This window comes from Ostrinia furnacalis, unplaced genomic scaffold, assembly GCF_004193835.3.
Source record: "Ostrinia furnacalis isolate ACB-3 unplaced genomic scaffold, ASM419383v2 OfSCF7708, whole genome shotgun sequence".
Lineage (NCBI taxonomy): Eukaryota > Metazoa > Arthropoda > Insecta > Lepidoptera > Crambidae > Ostrinia > Ostrinia furnacalis.
The window spans coordinates 728,756-750,272 of NW_021137947.1; the positions used below are offsets into that span (position 1 = coordinate 728,756).

Consider the following 21,517-nt stretch of genomic DNA (forward strand, 5'->3'; position numbering starts at 1 on the left):
CAGACAGTGTTCGATCGCATTCAATTTAAAATTTCGAATTTTTAAACGCGCTCTATTTTTTAATTTGAACTTCTGTTGTTTTATTTTGTTTTTTAACATGGCGTGTCCAATGAGGTGAGCCTATTTTATTTTTATTTATGTTTTATTAAATTATTTTGGTGTTAAATAATTCTAACGTTCTACTTATTTACTTAAACGTTACTTAAATTATCTCCATCCAATCTTTATGATAATAGATTGTTTAGCATTTAAACTGCATTACCTGCATCGAATTCCCAGACGCATGTAAATATTTTTAAATGCAGCGGACGTAAACGAATGCATTCTATTTTAATTAAACGACTCGTTTACTATAAAAAAAAGTCGTAAAATTCTAAGCAGTGAGACAAATTCCACAAAAGGAAGTAGCTTATTGCTGGCATACATAATTTATATTCAAGTTATTTACTAAAATTATCGCTACTGTGCTAATCTATTGATTTTAATATTAATAGTAAGAACCAGAGTGATCGAATAAAGTAACTTAGATGACTGAATAATTAATCGCTAGCTGTCTTTTGGATCTCTATCTACCCTACTCGATAATAAAATTATAATCATCATAATAATAATATTATGTGGGATATTAGACCATGTTTTAAACTAAATTATGAATTAAAACTTTAAAACAAACTTTAACCCTTTTCTTGGCATTGTGCATTTAAAGATACGTTGACCAAAACAAAAATATGGGGGAGAAACCAAAAACTATTTTCAAATGTTTTTTTAATATAACGTTAGCCCAAATACTACAGATTGTGTTACACAGTATAGAATCGCTACAGGCTGCACAGATTTAACAGTAATATGCAAAATGTCAGATCGTTGACAGGCGTCTATGCACCGGCTGATAATTTTTATTATTTTCGGTGTTTTTTTTTAAAGAATATTGGTGATTATTTGTAGTCATATGGATAGTAAATAAATGTTTCTTGATGATAGTGCTGTTTTTTCATCCCAAAACTTGTATAATTATTCTTGTACGATGCGGATTGTCCGAATGTATCTCTAAATGCACATTGTCAGACACGTAGTAATTTACTTTCAATTTTGAATGTATCTTTAAAGACACATTGCCAGGTTCTCGTTGACTTTATTTTATTACTTTTTCATAGATTTTATCGCATAAAAAAGTAATATGTAATTAGTTAATAATATTTAAAGCTGTAAAATACAATATGCTGATGTGAGTTTTTAATTCATTTACTAAAGAATCGTTGTGATTTGGACAACTTAGTGCTGCAGCAACAAAATCAGGCGCGCAAAATGTTGCTTATGGTTCCAAAATCTCGAACCAGATCGAAAGTCAGTAGCGGTGACACTTCAGCTGATGAATTAGAAGCCGTACTTAGCCTCCTGATTCTCTTGGGTAGTTATCTTCCTACTCCAACCAACCCAAATCACCCCAAAAAGCGAGCAGTCTGTCCAGGCTGCTGCATGCTTCTGGTTATAAAGCTGGTGATTCAAGAATTTTAGCCAGTTCGACTGCTGCATAGTTTCCCTGAGAGTTCCAGAAATCCATTACCGCTATCTTGCGTTTCCACTGTAAGTTGGACATCTAATTATCTTCAATCAAAGACGTGAACACAGTTTGGTACCAGTTGGCATCAATACCCCTCGTATTTCTTTAATGGTCTTGCAAGATTCCCATGTGTTCTATCTACATTTGCTTCTCCTGGATGGTAAGAAGGGTTTGAGTTTCAGGAGGTACTCCAACTACGCTTATGGAGTGGTTCTCATACATCCAAATGCAGCTATACTTGCAAGGCGTTACAGACTTTGAAGTGTTTTTTTTACTTTGTTTTCAGTTTTTTGTAAAAGATATTTATTTTTTATTTATCAAATAAGGAATAGCTTAAGGTTTTGTAATAATTTTCATTTAAATAACTAATTTCTACTAACAAATAAACCATGTTTTAATTTAATACAAAGCTGGCAATGTGCACTTAAAGATACATACTATATTTCCAAAACTACATACCTTAGATTTTTTTTCGTATTTTTTACATGATTTTTACTCGTCATAAATCCAAAATTTATAGTGTAAATCACAAATATTAACCAAAACCGTCGTTGCCAAGTATAGGGTTAAAAACACCATACGCTTGTCTTATTTCCCGTACGTCGAACCCGCAACGGCTAGGGCGATGTAATTTTTAGCACGAACCACCAAACTCATTGGCTCGTATTCATAAACGACACCCAAATCTCGCTTATCATAGTTCAAATCTATGAATGGTGGAATTTCAATACCTAATCAAAAACACCACATTTCTGTTACAATTTCTTGTAAAAAAGCAAGTAAAAAAAGTAAAGCATAATAATTGTTGTCAGTATCAGTAGGTATATTTCACCGAAATCCCTAGACTAAAAAACCATCGGACTTTTAAAACTAGTCGTTATTGTCTGTTTTAGGCTATTCTATTATTTTCAGTTAACTCCATACTTACAGATTTAATTTAGATTCATGTCATTAGGTTGAACTTTTGATGACGCTTTCGTGAAGCTCACATTGTTTGAACGGTCATTGTTTTTAGGTATATTGATAATTTCGTCATCGTAAAGTATGACGTTTTCGTTGTGATAACAACTTATCTTAAATAAATAAAAGTTTGAATTCACGTGAATGAGTTCTATCTTTTGCTAGTAATGTTTTTTACGAAGTTTTAGATAGTAATAATGTGCTTTTACGGCCTAAGTAAATAAATCATAGATGTCACTGCATTATGTTGCGTAAGTACTTATTCAACATTTTTTCAGTAAAAATATTGTTAAGGTCGTCACTTTATTGAGACAATTGTCTTGCGAGAAAATAGACAGTTGATTAAATAATGAAACAGTTAATTTCATCTGCTATGCATTAATAATCAGCTCATTTAATATTAACCTGTGTATTACTAATTATTTGACTGATTATCACCCCGATCCCCCGGATCGTGGTGTAAAAAAGTATTTGAAGTTTTGGCAAAAAATGGTTCCTACAGCGGGCCCTGACAGTTCAACAAACTCTAACACACGCCTCTATTACTATCATGTAGGTATTAGATTTTGCCTCCGAGCTGTGTTGATAAAAGTTCATTTTGAAAACTATCTGAATATCTGTTATCAACAGTGGTCTCTCGCGAGACTCCATCGACAGGTTATTTGCTCGACGACCGGTAATTCAAGTTTGCTGAAGATATTGAACCTGTCATTAAATAAGATCGATGGCATGTCAACAAAAAATACACTAACTGCTTAATATTGCATATTTTTTTTACATTTAGGTATATTCCTATAATTAGGATTCTATAAATATCTCACGCACGCACGACCACATGTAGATATTTTTTTATGGTGTTTTAATTGATCAACGTGATCTTAAACTTCCTAGGTTATCCTTGTTGTTGAGGTTTTTCATTTTCCTTGAACGTACATGTAATTAGATACACTTACTTACTCATCCACGTCATCATACTAAGAAAAATAGAAGAATGTACCTAAGCTAATAACTTCATCGATCTACTGGGTAATCTACACTGCAAAAACGCGCTTTCCTCTCATTTGCCAACCTCGTACACCTATTTATGATAATTTTAATATTATACGACCGGAAGGTGGACCGACGACATCATAAAGGTAGCAGGAAGGCGCTGGACGCAGGCCGCTACCAACCGGGCATCATGGAAAGCATTGGGGGAGGCCTATGTTCAGCAGTGGACGTCCTATGTATGGCTGAGATGATAAATAATAGTAATAATAATAAATTCCTTAGACATTTTACACTGCGCTTCTAGTCCCAAACTAAGCAAAGCTTGTACTATGGGTACTAGACAACGGATATAAACATACTTAAATACTTTTTTTTGTAAATACATACTTATTATACATAGAATACACCCAGTCCAATACAAACAAATATGTTCATGCACACAAATGTTTGTACTGTGCGGGAATCGAACCCGCTACCTCCGGAATAGTAGTCCGTTTCGAACCACTACACCAAATGGCCGACTAAATGATGATGATGATGATTGATATTATACCAAAAACCTTCCAGGTCAGCGATAGACGAGATCGGGCAGGAAGGCGACCACCTTGGTAACGAGGCGGGCATGCTGTACGGAGAGTATCTGATGCTGGACAAGCTGCTCAATGCTCAGAGGATGCTCAGCGCCGACTCGTCCAATCCGGTGCACGATGAGCACTTGTTTATTGTCACACATCAAGGTAAATATAAAGACGATTCTAGATTTACTGAAGAGGATGATGAAGTTCTGATCCAGTGGGTCTAGACAATGTGCACATTATAAGTAATCACAAACCAGTTGAAAAGTGGTCGAAAAGCCTTTTTTTTGTATGGAGTTTCGATTTTAGATTCGATCAAAAAGTACACTTTGTCTAGACCCACTGGGATACCTAAAGCGAGAGATAGACAAAGGCTCTAGACGCCTGATGGTTGATGCCGAAATATACACTCCAAAATGAATTATCTTCTACGGCTGGCAATGTGGTGAGGAATCGCGAATCTGTTTGATTGTTTCGCTTAATTTTAATCAGAATATCCTTTAGCCTAGGCGCAGACCATCGTTTTTTTTAGTTGGCCGATAGTTGGGCCCGATTTTAATTTGTATAAAGAATCTTCCGATACCAAATCGGTGTAAATGTGCGCACTTTCATACATCTCCGTACCTACTGATTAACAGCCCGACCCAACTATCGACCAACTAAAAGTTGGTGGCCTGCGACTAGGCTAAAGACTAACAGTCTACGAAATCAAGGATTTTGTACTTTTCTTTCAAAATCTGATAAATCTCGCTGCCACTGACAGTTTTCAGATGATCATCCTCTGAATAGTGTCAAAATTACCGTGTCCGTAAATAACCAGCTTAAAATTAAATGACCTGAAGACACTCTTTTCCTCTTCCAGCCTACGAGCTCTGGTTCAAGCAGATCATATTCGAGGTGGACTCCGTCCGGTCGCTGCTCGATGTGGAGGGCCTGGACGAGAGCCACACCATGGAGATCCTCAAGAGACTGAACAGGATTGTGCTCATCCTGAAGGTAAAGGAATTCACCAAAATAATGAGCATCCTGGCCCCTAGACAAGTGGCAAAACGTGACAGCTGTAAATTCGCTAAGATTTTTTTTGTATGGAGTTTTCGCCCCGTGAAGAGATTCGATTTGAAAAGTGCCACTTGTCTAGGGCCCCAAGTGTTCTCCTTTTACAAAAACATACACATAGACCATGCTCTATCTATAAAAATATTTTGATGAACTTTGATAGTTCAACTCCTAATATCTGTCATCTCAAAACCGTAAACATAGCTGATTAGCCCAATCATTGCAAAATTTATTAGGATTTACGCATAATAAAACTTGTAAAATGATTCTGTGTAGTTTTTAGTCTTTTGTGCCAAATAAAAAATCCTCAGTCCTCAAAATCAAAGGCAATACACTCCAAAAACGTGGCTAAGAGGATTTCCGATAGCTAGACCTTGATTACTCCGAGATTAAAATCTATGTGCGTCTTCAAAAGACCCAAATCTCGTGCCCAAATTCCTCTTCGGTCACGCACATGTGCCATACACGATAGCGAAGCCCTGACTTGTGACCCGAGCTCTGATAAACCGCCCGCAACCAGTATAATATACCAATAGCTACCGTCTGTCATTGGGCGTGTTTCCATGACGAAACGGTAAAATTAAAGCCAATTTTATCAGCCATGCATGACGAACTGATAAAAAATAGGTAAAGCCAATGCAAGGTACCTAAAGTCATGACGGAAAGGTCTCTCCGCCAGAGAGAGAAAGAGAAATTTCATAATCTTCTCTGACTAGGTTTGAAAAAAATAAATACCAAAAGCTACGTGTCCGTCATAATAATGCCAAATGTAAGATTAAATCATAACATAACGATAAAACATTTAAAACAGATACCTACTTACGCCCGCCACGTGAAAATTACTTACTTTAGATAGGTAAGTATTACTATTATGTGGACTTGCGAAAAAAGATCTTTTTCGATCAAATACACCAAATCTTTCTTCGAAAACCCACTTCTCTATTCTAGCTAACTCATTAAATTAGTTTATAGATTATGGTTGTTTCAATTTTTAGTTTCGATCGAAGTTTGTACATAGTTTGATAGTACGGGCCTAAGTCTTGGCGCGAATTTGTTTTTGTTAGATAAACGGCATTTTTTATAAATGGTATTTTATAATTTTTTGGGCAATTTTCTCAATGAACTTCCTTCGGAGTTCAACGAATATTATTATAACAAACACCAAAGTATAATGTGATACGTATCATATTGCGATCCAGTTACCGACTTTCCATATAAATCCGCTTTCTCGCTCAGCCGCGGTCTCGAATCGCATGTGCTTATTGATTATTATGGTTAACTTAATGAACTTTAGCGATAATAACACTATTGTTTTGATTCGAAGAAACTGTAACAAAATATTTATGTTGCCATAATATTATGTACAGATTACCTACATGATGATAATAACCTAGAAGATGCTAGAACAGCTAGTAGTGTAGAAGGTATTTAACTATTTCTGCTAACTTCTATACCATGCAGCGTTGCCAGTTTTTTTTTCGCCAAGTCGGGACTTTGGTACTTTTTGAGTGAAAATAGCGGGACTCTTCCGTCAGAAGCGGGACATAGTAAAAAAACATATCGGCTGAACCATTTAAGAACCTAGTAAGTGCAGCGGAGCAAATTTTACAGGAGAGCGAAAAAACGCATTTTCATTTGCCCCGCTAAGATGCTTAAAGATTTGGATAACTTCCGATGTTTATATTAAAGATTAGTTACTAAAGTATACTTTATGGAATAAAAGAATATATTTAGTTAAAAATTGCAAGTTTTATGCTCTTTACCAACACTAAAAAATATTTTTTTGACAAAAGTGCCTCGTAAAAATCAAAATCAAAATCGAATATAAATCAGTACTCATGTAGTCCCCAGATTTTGATATGGTTATCGAGTGTCAGCCAACAGAACTCGAAATAATATTTAAATTACAGTAGCATTTTACCTCTAGTAAGTCACATTGACCATTTTGAAACCTAGTAAGTCCATGCACTTACTAGGTTTTAAATGGTCATTGTAACTTGCTAGGTTTTGATAATGGTTTTTGCAGATTTGAATTGGACTTACTAGGTTTTTAGCAACGCGTTTCTCCGGTGTTATTAAGTGTAATAGAGCGATTTCTGTCTTCACATCCTGTGGAGACCTTAATTCTAAGGTGATTTGTGACAAAAAACGAAAATCTGAAAAAGTGTCCCTTACTAGGTTCTTAAATGGTTCAGCCGATATATAACCAAAGGTTTTCAAATATTTATCTTTTTATTTGACTTAAAATTACGTTTAATACGTGGCAAAAGTAGCCATAGAAAATGTATTTTAACAAAAAATAATATTTTAAATCAGATTTACTCTATCGTTAAATTCGTCTTTAGAATAAAAAAAGAATAAAATTAAAAATGTTTTATTCTTCAGAATAATATGGCGTTTCAAATAATAGTTTTGGTGAAGTAATTGTCTCTCTCCGAAAAGCGGGACCGAGCCTGTCCCGCGCGGGACATTTAAATTTGATTTAAAAATCGGGACGTCTGGCAACGCTGATACCATGTCACTAAGGCTACGGCCGGATACTCGCGACACCCCCACTCGGGCGATAACGTAGGTTTTAGTGGGTATACTTCGTCCTTTTCAGGACGGAGCAGCGCCCTTTTTAGGGCGCTGGGAGTCCCACACTACCCTGTCCCACGGCAGTGGTGACGGTGCGTAAAGCATTTCCTACGCGACAAAAAAATGGCATGTTATGGAGAAGGGTGGAGATATCAAAGAGAATTTAAGAAATAAATAAAGCGACAATAGCTGAACGGTGAAGGTGTCGGACTGGCCTACTCGTGATCCGAGGAACGCGGGTTCGATCCCCGCCGCTCGACTACTGTGGTGAACCAACTCTTAGCTCACCACGAGGGGTTAACGGGACCTGAAAAAAACCAAAACAAGGTTATTTTGTATTAAAGCGTGACATTGGACACACCTACTTCCTCGGTACAAAATCGTAGCCAGATAAATTGGTAAGTGGGTCCTCCATAGCTGACAAAGCAAAACCAACAAAAACTCTAGAATTCTTGAATGAAGAACAAAACAAATGCTCCAGCTTCCATTACAGTTCTTCTTGCTGGAGCAACTAAAATGATGATCAAACTTCTGTTTCCAGCTTCTGGTAGACCAGGTGATGATCCTGGAGACGATGACCCCGCTCGATTTCATGGACTTCAGGAACTACCTGCGGCCAGCTTCGGGCTTCCAGAGCTTACAATTCAGGCTCTTAGAGAACAAGGTAAAATAGAAAGAAAGAAAGAAAGAAAGAAGCATTTATTGCCATGGACATCACAAAAGGCAAAAGAGGTGAAATAAAAAAAAGCAAATAAGACAGAGGTGACATAAAACATACAATGAATGAGCAAGTTTAGTAAACTAAGCAGAGCCACCCTGTCGCACAGCGATGCCCATCGCAATGGGACCCCACTCAGCATAATATGCCGTGGCCCCCGGTGAGGGAAGCCACGACACTGGTTTTCAGTGTGCCCCATGCCGAGTGAGAGTCACGGACACTAACCTATACTGCATAAAATATACATACATAAATAATAATAATAGTGCGCGTATAAATTTTAAGTGTAAATACAGACATAGTAGAAAATAATAATATACGATATAGACGATACATAACGTAACACGTTTCTATTTACTGCTTCAATAGTCTTGTGGTTAGAGATTGGGCCAATCATAATGGTGAGGTCCCGAGTTCAATTCTCTGATGGGACATGCTCAAAAAATAATTTAAGTTACTTTATTTGTCGTTGTCGCAACATTCGTTGGACAGCTGTGTCGCCTTCCGACCCTCTTTTTTAGTTTTCGTTGGCATTTTTGACAGCCCTATAATTTTTGAGCTGGTTAATAAATTTTATTGTTCTACCTTCTAGCTCGGCCTCAAGCAAGCCCTCCGCGTAAAGTACAACCAAAACTACCAGACTGTGTTTGGAGACGACCCAGCGGCCATGGAGGCTCTGCACAAGTAAGTTCAGAGTATGTTTGTGTACAACCCTGTCGAGTTAAGTGCGCATCTGGCGACTGTGACATCACATCGACACGAGCGAGGGAGAGTTGCATTCCAGCAAAATGCGCAGTTACCTCGACCGGGTTGTAGATGAAACACCGTTCAAAACCTAGTTGCTTTTTATACTGCAGGTCAGTGTACTTCAATGTCATGTGATTCCGTGTAGCTGTTTCCTCTGATTGCACCATGTCATGGTACACAATCCTGGCATCATCAGACTACATCAGTAGCTCAATCATTCAATCTAGAACATTAAATCAAAGTGCGAAATAGGCTATGTGTTTTGACAGGATTATTCCAACTTCTCGTTCCTACCACTGCAACTCCTGTAGCCAGAATCTACAGTTTGACCGCCAATAAAAACCCAACCTGTTAAGACCAAGTTTGTCCCGGGGAAAGGCTAATGGCTGTTGATAGAGTCAAAGTGGATCTCTTAGGATTATAATTGGTCGAACTCTCTTATGATTATTTAGTTATACCATGAACCTTCTAATCTTCTAACTAAACTTATCTCCTCTCTCAGATCAGAAGAAGAACCGGCCCTCCTGGCCCTGATAGAGCGGTGGTTGGAACGCACGCCGGGCCTGAACGCTCACGGGTTCAACTTCTGGGGCAAGTTCCAAGCGGCTGTGGACAAGACCATTAAAGAAGACATCGACATTGCTTTGGTAAGCTTCAGAATAAGGTAAACCATGAGTTACGCTTTGCAAGCTTTGAATAGCTAAATGCACGTTTTCACCATCAATCCCCAATTTTTAAGTGACCTCTATGAAAACAAAATGCCTGTTATGTGTTACCATAGGGGTCACTTAAAAATTAAGGATTGATGGTGAAAACGGGCAAAAGACTCATAAAATGCATGTTCAGTCAGACCAGTGTAGTGTTGTAATTAAGATTAGGTAGGTAATTAATAGGTAAGTAATGCGTGAAAGGTTCTGGAGTGGAAGCCACGTATCGCAAGGTGGACCGACGACCTCATAAAAGTAGCAGAAAGGCGCTGGATGCAGACCGCTACCAACCGGTCAATAAGAAAATCTTTGGAGAAGGTCTATGTTCAGCAGTGGACGCCCTGTGGCTGAAATGATAATAATATGAGTCCCGTTATGGTCCCGTGCGATTAAAATAAAAACCAATTTAGTTACGCAATAAAGTAACAAAGAGACAAAAAAAGTTACTGTACACTCGTCGTTCAAAGCATTACGTGACAGAGAGTTCGGTAGAAGTGTGAGGATTTATTGACTAAAGCCTGGTCCGTGAGCACGTAGAATTTTGTCCAATGACCCCAAGCTACCCATCCTTATCGCTCGCGCGTAATTATATTGCTGTCGCGACTCTGCGACGGGCGCCCGCAGTGAGTGTGCGAGCGCGATAGCAACATAATTACGCGCGAGCGATAAGGATGGGTAGCTTGGGGTCATTGGACAAAATTCTACGTGCTCACGGACCAGGCTTTAGTTCAAATAATGAGGTTCACGTTAACTATTATTTTTCATTGCCTCCCCCAACCCGTCTGGCCAGCGTGGGGAGTGTAGGCCAAATCCTCCATTTGCATTTGCCATTAGAGAGGGTCGTGCTGATGATGTTGATGATGATATTTTTCAGCGCGAGCCAAACGAGACAATTCGCCGTCACCGCATGCAAGATGCCGAGAACCGACGCGAGATATACCGGTCTATATTCGACCCTGAGGTGCACGACGCTTTGCGGTCCCGAGGAGAGAGGAGGTAAGGTTCCTTGTACAAGCTAGTTCTAACGGCGATCGATAGATGGCGTTGTTTTCTTTACACATCACAGTAGCGTCGAGCAACTCAATGCACTTGTCACAAAAGCTCTGAAAACTTCAGAAACTGTACATAATTTAAGTTTGGTAGCGTTGTGTGGTCCCCATTTTCCAGAAGATGTTTTGGTTTAACCGTTTTGCGACCTAAACAAATGTACACAGGTGGAAATGAATAGATTTTGAGTATCTGCATAAAATGTCTGCACAAATTAGTAGAGAAGCCCTGATATAACTAGCCGAACTGCTTGGGGATAAATAAGTCGAAAGTGAACGCTAAGTCTATGGTTAACAAACCCTGGATGTTACTTGGAGACATGACATAGGACATAGGACGGGAATTTAGAACGAATTCGATTATACTAATAGGTATTTCCTAGTATGCATCTAGTTATACAGTGTGTCCGGGCATGTAGTGATCAAACTTTAAGGGCGTAATCTATGGACAATTTTATCGATGAAAATACTTCAAATTTGGGGCCTAACCCATTTCTCGAAAAATTACATCGATTTAAGTTTTTAATTTTTAGTTTACACCTCTTCTTTAAAAAACAAGTGAAAGCGTGGGTAGCTTAACATTAATAGGCAAATATTTTATATCATGTAATAGCCAATAAAATTATCTATTAGTAGAAGAAGAAAGCAGACACAAGTTTCATACATTTTATGGGAGAAAGAATGGATTTAATTAGAAAAATACATTACTTTTTTCACTTCTATTTTAGTTATTTTCCAACACAAGAAAAACCAGGTCGTTAAGGTATGTTTTATTTGCATTGTATTATTAGTATTTGAGCTATTCTACAAAAGGAATGTAAATTTATTAGTCTACGTCTGTTAGTTTCGACGTAATTGTTGGACAAAGATACCCCTTCCCAGCGGTTTCCATAGTAATCGGAATAGGTTGTGTGATTCTTTCAGGCAGTGCATTTTCGCATGTCGCGTGCGCTATGGAAACCGCAGGGAAGGGGTATCTTTGTTCAACAATTACGTCGAAACTAATAGACGTAGACTAATAAATTTACATTCGTTTTGTAGAATAGCTCAAATACTAAAAATACAATGCAAATAAAACATACCTTAACGACCTGGTTTTTCTTGTGTTGGAAAATAACTGAAAAAGAAGTGAAAAAAGTAATGTATTTTTCTAATTAAATCCATTCTTACTCCCATAAAATGTATGAAACTTGTGTCTGTTTTCTTCTTCTACTAATAGATAATTTTATTGGCTATCGCATGATATAAAATATTTGCCTATTAATGTTAAGCTACCCACGCTTTCACTTGTTTTTTAAAGAAGAGGTGAAAAATAAAACTTAAAAACTTAAATCGATGTAATTTTTCGAGAAATGGGTCAGGCCCCATTTTTGAAGTATTTTCATCGATAAAATTGTCCATAGATTACGCCTTTAAAGTTTGATCACTACATGCCCGGACACACTGTATNCAACTCGGCTGGGCAGCGTTCGGGAAACTACACAACAGCTTTTCGACCAAAACACTTCAGTGCCTAAAGTCGAAAGTCTACAATCAGTGTGTGTTACCAGTAGTGATGACACATGGTTCGGAAACGTGGCCTCTTACTATAAGGCCTTATAATAAGCTCAAAGTTGCACACCATGGTATGGACAGTGCTATGCTCGGTGTTTCTTTTCGAGATCGAACCAGAAATTAGGAGATTCTTAAACGAACTAAAGTTACCTGACATATAGCGATCGGATTACCAACCTAAAGTGGCAATGGGCACTGGGCAGGGCACATAGTACGTACGTAGAACAGACGGCCGATGGGGCAAGGTTCTAAAGTGGAGGCCACATCCACATACGTGTACGTGTTTGTCGGGAGGCGCTTTCTTTTTTTAACCAACTCCGGAACTAGAACCGGAATTCCGGAGTTGAGTGCCCAATATCGGAAATCAGTTCCGGAGTTGAAAACTATCCGATATTGCAAGCCCTAGTCACAACTCTCCTATGTTACAAGTCGCCTCGGTCTCCTCTTTTCCACCCCTACTAATGAATAAAATAATACAATCCACTTCACTCTGCTGTGCGTCTATCGGTGAAAAAAGTCTGAATTCTTAATAGTTTCGTGACCATTTTAGTAAAGGTCTAGTTTCTGAAACAGGCAGCTAACTAGAAGGGGAATATTAAATGATAGGTCTTCTAACATAGAATAGAATATTACCTGGCCCTCAACAAACGAATTAAAAAGATTTTTAATAGAGACATTTTTGAGATGGACGCATAACTTTAAAGAAAATAATGCAGGGTGGTTGTTTCCAAATTATAGATTTTAAATCAAGGTCTTGAGAATTGCAATCTTCATGAATATAAGACTAAAAAATAAGAATGGTTAATGTTTCTATAAACTATTATAGTAAAGTATTGATATAGGTACATACTAAGATTATTTCTATGATCAACAATTTATGGATAGGAGTAGCCCTGAAAATCTTCATCTAATAGAGATTAGAGTCAAGTAGAGACTTGACTCTACTTTTTAGGATCGCCTGTACAATTATTGTTAAGTTTATATTGTCAGGTCGAATAAGGTTAAAAAATAAAATATAAATATAAAGAGCTCATTAAATTGTAAAACAACAAGGTAACCTTCTCAAACCACATAAAAGTTGTAAACAAGTTTGACTCATTCATTGTTGTATAAAGATTTCTTTTTTTTTTTTACTACAAAACGTTAACATTTTAACTAACGTAGTTACCTATCTTAATTTAAATAAGATATTTAAATGTGTAAATCTGGCATAATATGACCCTTGTTGTTGAGTTTTAATCAATCCAATATTTGGTGTATGTCGCAGAAATATCAAAAATCAAAAATCAAATCAAAAATCAAAAAATATTTATTCAGTTTAGACCACAAGTGGCACTTATGAATAATTTTGAATAAATGTCAAATACTGAACCTCAGTTCCGCGAACGATTTAATCTTGTAAAATACACTAAAACACAAATAAACCAATATAAACCAGTGGGTTATTCAGCAGGAAGCTGTTTATAGCCGCAATGAAACAATAAATAGTTTTAACGGCTTCACGAACAGTTTTGAAATCAATCAATATTTTAATTAAACAATGGATCTAACAAAATAGTGAGTGATAAACAAACAGTTTAATTCATATACAGGGTAGATATACTCATAGTATAACTTAGCGCTTTAGATTACGTAAGCAAGCACAGCTCATAAGCCTAACTTCCTCAAATTTATTTTTTTTCTTACTCCCATTCCCATGTTCCAAAATATGTCTACTTATTTTATTTATCTTTTTTTGCCTATTTATTGGCGGCCTGACTTAGTTTTTTGTCAGTATGGATTATCACCTATCTGAATCACTTAGCATTGAAGTTGGAAAAATCTGGAATCTCTGTGCATGAAACTATGTTCGCTCTTCCAACAACTTATTGAAAAAATGTAAAAAAATGAGACAGCTAAATCTGATGATAGCGACCTTCTCGTGAAATTTTCAGTGAAAATTGTTTGCGTCACTCTGGCAGGGGTGCCTTATTAAATATGAAATAAGGACACCAAAGTTCACCAAACTAGGACGCGACGAAGTGGCGCCACCCTAGAGGATGATACTGGATGCTGCCCTTCCTCCTTAGTGGTACGAGAATCTCTACGGACCCATCTAAGGCCTGCCCTAATGTTCACATTTAACTTTGTATCATACTTAGTTCTTTCGTAGTTGGTGGTTGGTTGGATAAGGTTTTGTCAAAAGTTACGATTTCATTACTGTGAAATAGACCTAGTTAGCACATTAGGAAATTAATATTGTTCTTGTTAGCTGTCAAAACGCGTCTCTCCCAAAAATTTTGAGATTTCTAAGGCAGGTACTATCATAGCTTACGGTCCTTGTTTATTTTTTTATGGTTGCCAACTACTCAATTAATTTTCCCGTATACAACCATAAGGTAGTCCCTTAAAGTACCTCCTACACTAAATATAATGCTAATCCCGCATCAGAAATGGACTAACAAAAACTAATCATAGGTGCTTTTATACACGTTCAACGCACACCGCCTCGACAATCTACAATTATGGTAAGATAAATTACTAATTAATGATAACAGCGCCAACAAAATTATCCCGCGATCCAGGTTTTTTAGTCTGTACTTTTTTAGTCTGTGCTTCTTAGTTGTCAACGCCCGACAAGGCCAGTTTACATCTATCCCGGTGAGTTCCAGGAATGCAGTCCCCTGTAGGGTTGACGAAGATAAAAAGTGGATGGAAAGCTCGATTTCTAAAAAGGAGGGCGCCATTTATTATTATATGAGTAGAAAATGCTTTGATGAGGAGATTTGTGTCTTGTTATTTTTGTAATTTATAATATTTCAATAATATTTTCATTTTCATGCGTAAGCCTAGGTAAGCTCCTCACATGAAATAACTAGTTACGTTCACCTTTTAGGGACAAGTCTAATCTGTTATTAGTCAGTATATTTAAAGTTTACAGGATGTGTGCCTGTATTTTGGGGCTGGCTAAAGAATATTATTCCAATTTGTATTTTTTTTGTTTATCAGTGTTTCCAGAATTTCTAGAGCTAGGCAACCCTAGCTAGTCCCATGCGGTCGATAATACCTTTTTTCCCGTCACCATAGTCGAGCAACCAATACGGTATTCATCAAGGAGTATGACTATCTAAATAAGGTCGTATAATGCACTGGAATAATTATGATACCAAATGAAGAATGTAGTCGGGAGAAATATAAGTGCACGATGGTTAAGGAATGCATACAATGTATGAAACAACAATCGGCTTAGAAGTAAGATGGATTGCAATCTCTACAAACTGGGCTACGGATTATTTGGAATTTAATTTGACACTTCCAAATCAGATCAGAGCTGACTGATACACAAACTTCGCAATAAAATGAAGATAAGTATTTGTCTGGAGATGTATTCCCTGAATATTAATTAATTATTAATTCCCTAAAGTCACAATTATTAAATAAGTAGACAATAACAGCTACTTTAATTACTAACAAAATTACTTTATTCCAACTTAACTTTATAACAACAATGAATTTGAACCTGTTGTTATACCCAAATAAAAGCTTAATATGTAGAATGTACCTATACTCTACGTCTACATTTCACATAGACACGGTAATACTATCTATACAGTATTCCAACTCGGTCATATTTTTGAAATAAATGTCAACAGCCGCGCGGTACGTCACCGTTTGACAACATGCGATAGGGCTGCCCACCTGCGCACCCTGTTTTCATTACATCTGCCTTCTTGAATTTCTATCTAGTTTTGTAAATGTATTTTGTGATTGTAATTTTTCTTTTTTTTTCTTATTATTTCGCTTACCCGCATTTAATTATTAAAACAACAATATACATTTTAATTTCCAATTAACATCTGTTTTAAAAATGCTTACAATGGTGAAGTCAGAAAATTGTTATCATAATTTTTATAATTTTAAGTTTCATACAAATCTGATATTTATTTTGAATGATAATAAAAATAAAATGATATTCACTGACTTCACCATACTATTTTCATGCATAAATGTTAACATGGGCTAGTGTTGACTTATAAATCCATTTACTTAACACCCTGTATAAATAGGTACTTGTAATTATTTAAAAAAAAAACACTATGTTTAAAAAAACACATTGTCCGTTTATTACTGTGGCACATTCGCGACACCCCCGACTTTTGCATGTCGAGCGCATACCGAGATTTGAATTTCGAAGGAAAGCTCGAGTTTCGTCCGTTTATATGAAGTTACAATACTGTATGATAGTATTACCGTGACATAGATGAGTGTGAGGTCATTTTCGCCTGAAATAGGTATTCTATGAAAGAAAGTAACGGGACTATTCCCACCTCTCGTTCCCACCACTGCAACTCCTGTGTAGCCAGGATCTACAGCTTGACCGCCACAAAAACCCAACCAATGAAGGTCAAGTTTGTCCCGGGGGAAAGTTAAACTGTCATTGGACCCGCAACGAAATTAATCAGAAGAACATAGGAGGAGTTCGAAATTAAGGTTCGACTTCCCTCCATTGCAAAGCGGATGACAGGTGACAAACAAAGGTTTTAAACCTTCAAGAAAAGATTATGCACCACGGACAATAAATTAAATTAAGGGGGCCTATCTTATGAGCAATTAGCAACTACCTGCCAATAATATTTTTCACAAAATCGCTTAAAAGCACGGAAATTTTTCCTTGTCGCGACAAGATCGGTGTAATAAATTGCGGAAACAGATGTATGTTGTATTGAATTAAGCATTATATCACGTTCATGTTTCCAAAGATCACACTCCCACAAGATATGATGGGCAGACTGCTCATGACTGACATCATCAGTGGAACACTCGCAAAAAGGAGACGGAACTAGTTTGAATTCGTGAAGTTTATGTTTAAAGTTGCCATGTCCCGTGAGGAACTGCGACGAGCAATGGTCGATTTCTAACCATCGCCTAGTTAGACGTTCGCGTACATTCGGGAAGAATTTATATAAGTGACGTCCTTTGACTGACGTATCCCATCTTTTTTGCCATTCATTAAGTAAATCTTCTTCAACGGGAAGGGGTATCTTTGTTCAACAATTACGTCGAAACTAATAGACGTAGACTAATAAATTTACATTCGTTTTGTAGAATAGCTCAAATACTAAAAATACAATGCAAATAAAACATACCTTAACGACCTGGTTTTTCTTGTGTTGGAAAATAACTGAAAAAGAAGTGAAAAAAGTAATGTATTTTTCTAATTAAATCCATTCTTACTCCCATAAAATGTATGAAACTTGTGTCTGTTTTCTTCTTCTACTAATAGATAATTTTATTGGCTATCGCATGATATAAAATATTTGCCTATTAATGTTAAGCTACCCACGCTTTCACTTGTTTTTTAAAGAAGAGGTGAAAAATAAAACTTAAAAACTTAAATCGATGTAATTTTTCGAGAAATGGGTCAGGCCCCATTTTTGAAGTATTTTCATCGATAAAATTGTCCATAGATTACGCCTTTAAAGTTTGATCACTACATGCCCGGACACACTGTATATGCTACCTACCTCCTCAAAATTACTCCCTAAGCAAATGGTACAATCGATAAAACATCTTGTTCCAGGCTGTCCCACAAGGCTCTGCAAGGCGCCATCATGATCACCATCTACCGCGACGAGCCGCGGTTTTCACAGCCACACCAGCTGCTAACGCTGCTCATGGACATCGACAGCCTTATCACCAAGTGGCGCTGTGAGTACCCTCATCATCATCATCATCATCATGCCGCTTCTCCCAGCCGCATCAGCTGCTAACGCTGCTCTTGGACATCGACAGTCTCATCACCAAGTGGCGCTGTGAGTACCCTCATCATCATCATTATCATCATGCCGCTTCTCTCAGCCGCACCAGCTGCTCACGCTGCTCATGGACATCGACAGTCTCATCACCAAGTGGCGCTGTGAGTAAATCATCATCATCATCATCATCATCATCATGCCGCTTCTCTCAACCACACCAGCTGCTCATGGACATCGACAGCCTCATCTCCAAGTGGCGCTGTGAGTAAATCATCATCATCATCATCATCATCATCATCATCATCATCATCATGCCGCTTCTCGCAGCCGTATCAGCTGCTCACGCTGCTCATGGACATCGACAGCCTCATCACCAAGTGGCGCTGTGAGTACCATCATCATAATCATCATCATCATCATCATCATCATGCCGCTTTTCTCAGCCGCACCAGCTGCTCATGGACATCGACAGCCTCATCACCAAGTGGCGCTGTGAGTACATCATCATCATCATCATCATCATCATCATCATCATCATCATCATCATGCCGCTTCTCGCAGCCGCACCAGCTGCTTACTCTGCTCATGGACATCGAACAGCCTCATCACCAAGTGGCGCTGTGAGTACCATCATCATCATCATCATCATCATCATCATGCCGCTTCTCTCAGCCGCACCAGTTGCTCACGCTGCTTATGGACATCGACAGCCTCATCACCAAGTGGCGCTGTGAGTACCATCATCATCATCAGGGCATTTGGTCTGGACTGTTGTGAGTGTCAAGACCCTCGGACAGTGACTTAGTCGCCAATTTATCGTCATTGGTCAAGTCAGGTCAAGAGCAGGTGGGGGGTCTAAAGCCTGGTCCGCGAGCACGTAGAATTTTGTCGCGACTGTTCGACGGGCGTCCGCAGTGAGTGTGCGAGCACGACAGCAACATAATTACGCGCGAGCGATAAGGATGGGTAGCTTGGGGTCATTGGACAAAATTCTACGTGCTCGCGGACCAGCAGACTATAGCAGTGTACCGGTAAAAGGCTGGGCCATGCGTTGGTACGGTATGGTTTGGAATCGCGAGCGTGCACCGCAGGTTTTTAGAGGGTATACTTATCGGTTGGCACCTGCTATTGCTGCCTCCCGACAAGGGAGTCCCACATAACCTGCCACCTCCCCCGAGGTAGCAGGTATACGCAAAGTATTTTCCTAAAAAAAGGTCAGGAGTCCTGCTCCCTCTCAAATGTACCAGACTCTTAGGTAGAGGATTTGGTCTACACTCCCCACGGGTTGGGGAGGACAGATGTCTACATATTCAATTTTATCCCTCAGTCAGGATCATCCTTTATAACAACTTTTGTAACCTAGGCAATAAAATCAAAATTATTGACGGGTTGGGGAGGACAGATGTCTGCATATTCAATTTTATCCCTCAGTCAGGATCATCCTTTATAACAACTTTTGTAACCTAGGCAATAAAATCAAAATTATTGAGTATACCTAATCCTAAATTCTTTAGAAATTTCCATCGTTGTAAACAAACACTTGTGGACACAATTACACTATAATACTCACGTTTTCTTAATATCATACACATTATACAAACGATCTTTGAAAATCTAATAATCGTCTGTTGCAGTCCGTAAATGACATTTACAGAATTGCGATTAACGAGAGATTTTGTCGCATCACTATCAACTGACATAGACTAAAAATTCGTCAATGTCAGTTGGCCATATTTGTTTACATTTAGGGAAATTTCTAAAGAACTAAGGTTTATGTATCCATGGTGTTGCAGACAACCACGTGATCATGGTGCAGCGCATGATCGGCTCGCAGCAGCTTGGCACCGGCGGCTCCTCCGGCTACCAGTACCTACGCTCCACCCTCAGGTAAGACCAGCGAACTTCGTACCGCCAATAAAAGTTGTCTTAACTTATCTAGCCTTGTTGTAGATTCAAATGGCGAAAGATTTTTTCAAATTGATTCATTAGTTTCAGAACTATTTCAATGCTAACAAACAAACAATCAAATCTTTCCAGTTTATAATATTAGTGTGGATTCTTAAAAGTAAAAAAAATCAACTTATAAGTCGTTTAGACGTACATACAGGGCCGGATTAAGCAAGTCAGGGCCCCCTTTCAGCCGTTTAAAAAAAAACGTGTAAAAAGTATCAAGGGTATTCTATTCTCGCTGACCGAATAAAAAAACTAAGCGAATACGAAGTACGAATCATTTTCCAAAGTAAACTAATAAATACCCTTGGACAATTTTACACTGCGCCTCTAGGCCCAAACTAAGCAAAGTTAGGTACTAGACAACGAATATAAACATATTACTTAAGTTTTTTTTTTAATATATTTATATTATACATAGAAAACACCCTGAAAAAATGCATTGCATTATCCTCACTCATACGGTGTTAAGCCTAAAACATGTCACAAAAATTAAAAAAACTCGACCACTCACTATCAAATTCGTCCCCAGTGATCGCTACAAAGTGTTCCTGGATCTCTTCAACCTGTCCACGTTCCTGCTCCCACGCTCGCAGATCCCACCTCTGGACGACGGGATGAAGAAGAGCCTCAATCTCATGTGGGGGGACAACGTGAAAGAACCCCAGAACGGTTCCAGCCACGAGAATGGATTGGAAGCCTCTTTATAATAGAAGGATTGCATTTTGATTTTTTGGGATAAGAAATGTCACTCACAAATTTTGGAAAAATTACATTAATATTTTTTTACATAATAATTGCAATGATAGAAATGTTAGGTAGATATTTTGGTGAAAAAAAAAAATTTTTTTTTAATGAAATTAATGATTCTTTTTTATTGTAAGTCTTGTTGGTAATAAGTGATTTAGGTATAGCCTGACCAGGAACATAAAAACCCTCGCCATGTTGCGGAAAATTAATGGTACTAATTTCTTTTAATGGCAACAGTAACTGAAAACTTCATTGACATGTCACCATGCATGTCAGTCTATTGCTGTCAAAGTGTAAACAAACTTTATTTTAAATGTGCGCAATTGATTTTGTGAATTAAGCCTAGTAATTTAATACAGGTACGACTGTACCCAGTGTTGCACTATCAAATGCAATTGACGCGCCTCTATGCCAGGGTTTTTATGTTCCTGGTCAGGCTATAATATGTAAGTAATGAAAGTGAACCCTGTTTAAATTGTGTTGGATTTGGTCAGTATATTCTTGTAATTAGATTTATTATTTTGTTATCATTAGTTACTATATTGTATAAGTAAATTTTTTATTCTGTGTACATTGTAGATGTAACTTTTT

At 37.8% G+C, this 21,517-nt stretch overlaps 1 protein-coding gene across 1 annotated transcript; it reads left to right on the forward strand.

Annotated features, from left to right (window-relative positions):
• Nucleotides 1–21,155, forward strand: vermilion (Tryptophan 2,3-dioxygenase vermilion). The gene is made up of 10 exons (XM_028322710.1): nt 1–114; nt 4,079–4,248; nt 4,949–5,082; nt 8,261–8,383; nt 9,030–9,121; nt 9,687–9,831; nt 10,766–10,887; nt 18,052–18,179; nt 20,020–20,113; nt 20,709–21,155. Exons 1-10 carry the CDS (start codon nt 98–100, stop codon nt 20,884–20,886), a joined length of 1,203 nt encoding a protein of 400 aa, XP_028178511.1. The 5' UTR covers nt 1–97; the 3' UTR covers nt 20,887–21,155.
• The last annotated feature ends 362 nt before the right edge of the window (nt 21,156–21,517 follow it).

Excerpts from the sequence above, each read along its gene's own strand:
- vermilion (XM_028322710.1), top strand. Across the intron at positions 8,384-9,029 it reads TCAGGCTCTTAGAGAACAAG|CTCGGCCTCAAGCAAGCCCT; the intron begins GTAAAATAGAAA and ends TCTACCTTCTAG. Across the intron at positions 9,122-9,686 it reads GCCATGGAGGCTCTGCACAA|ATCAGAAGAAGAACCGGCCC; the intron begins GTAAGTTCAGAG and ends CTCCTCTCTCAG.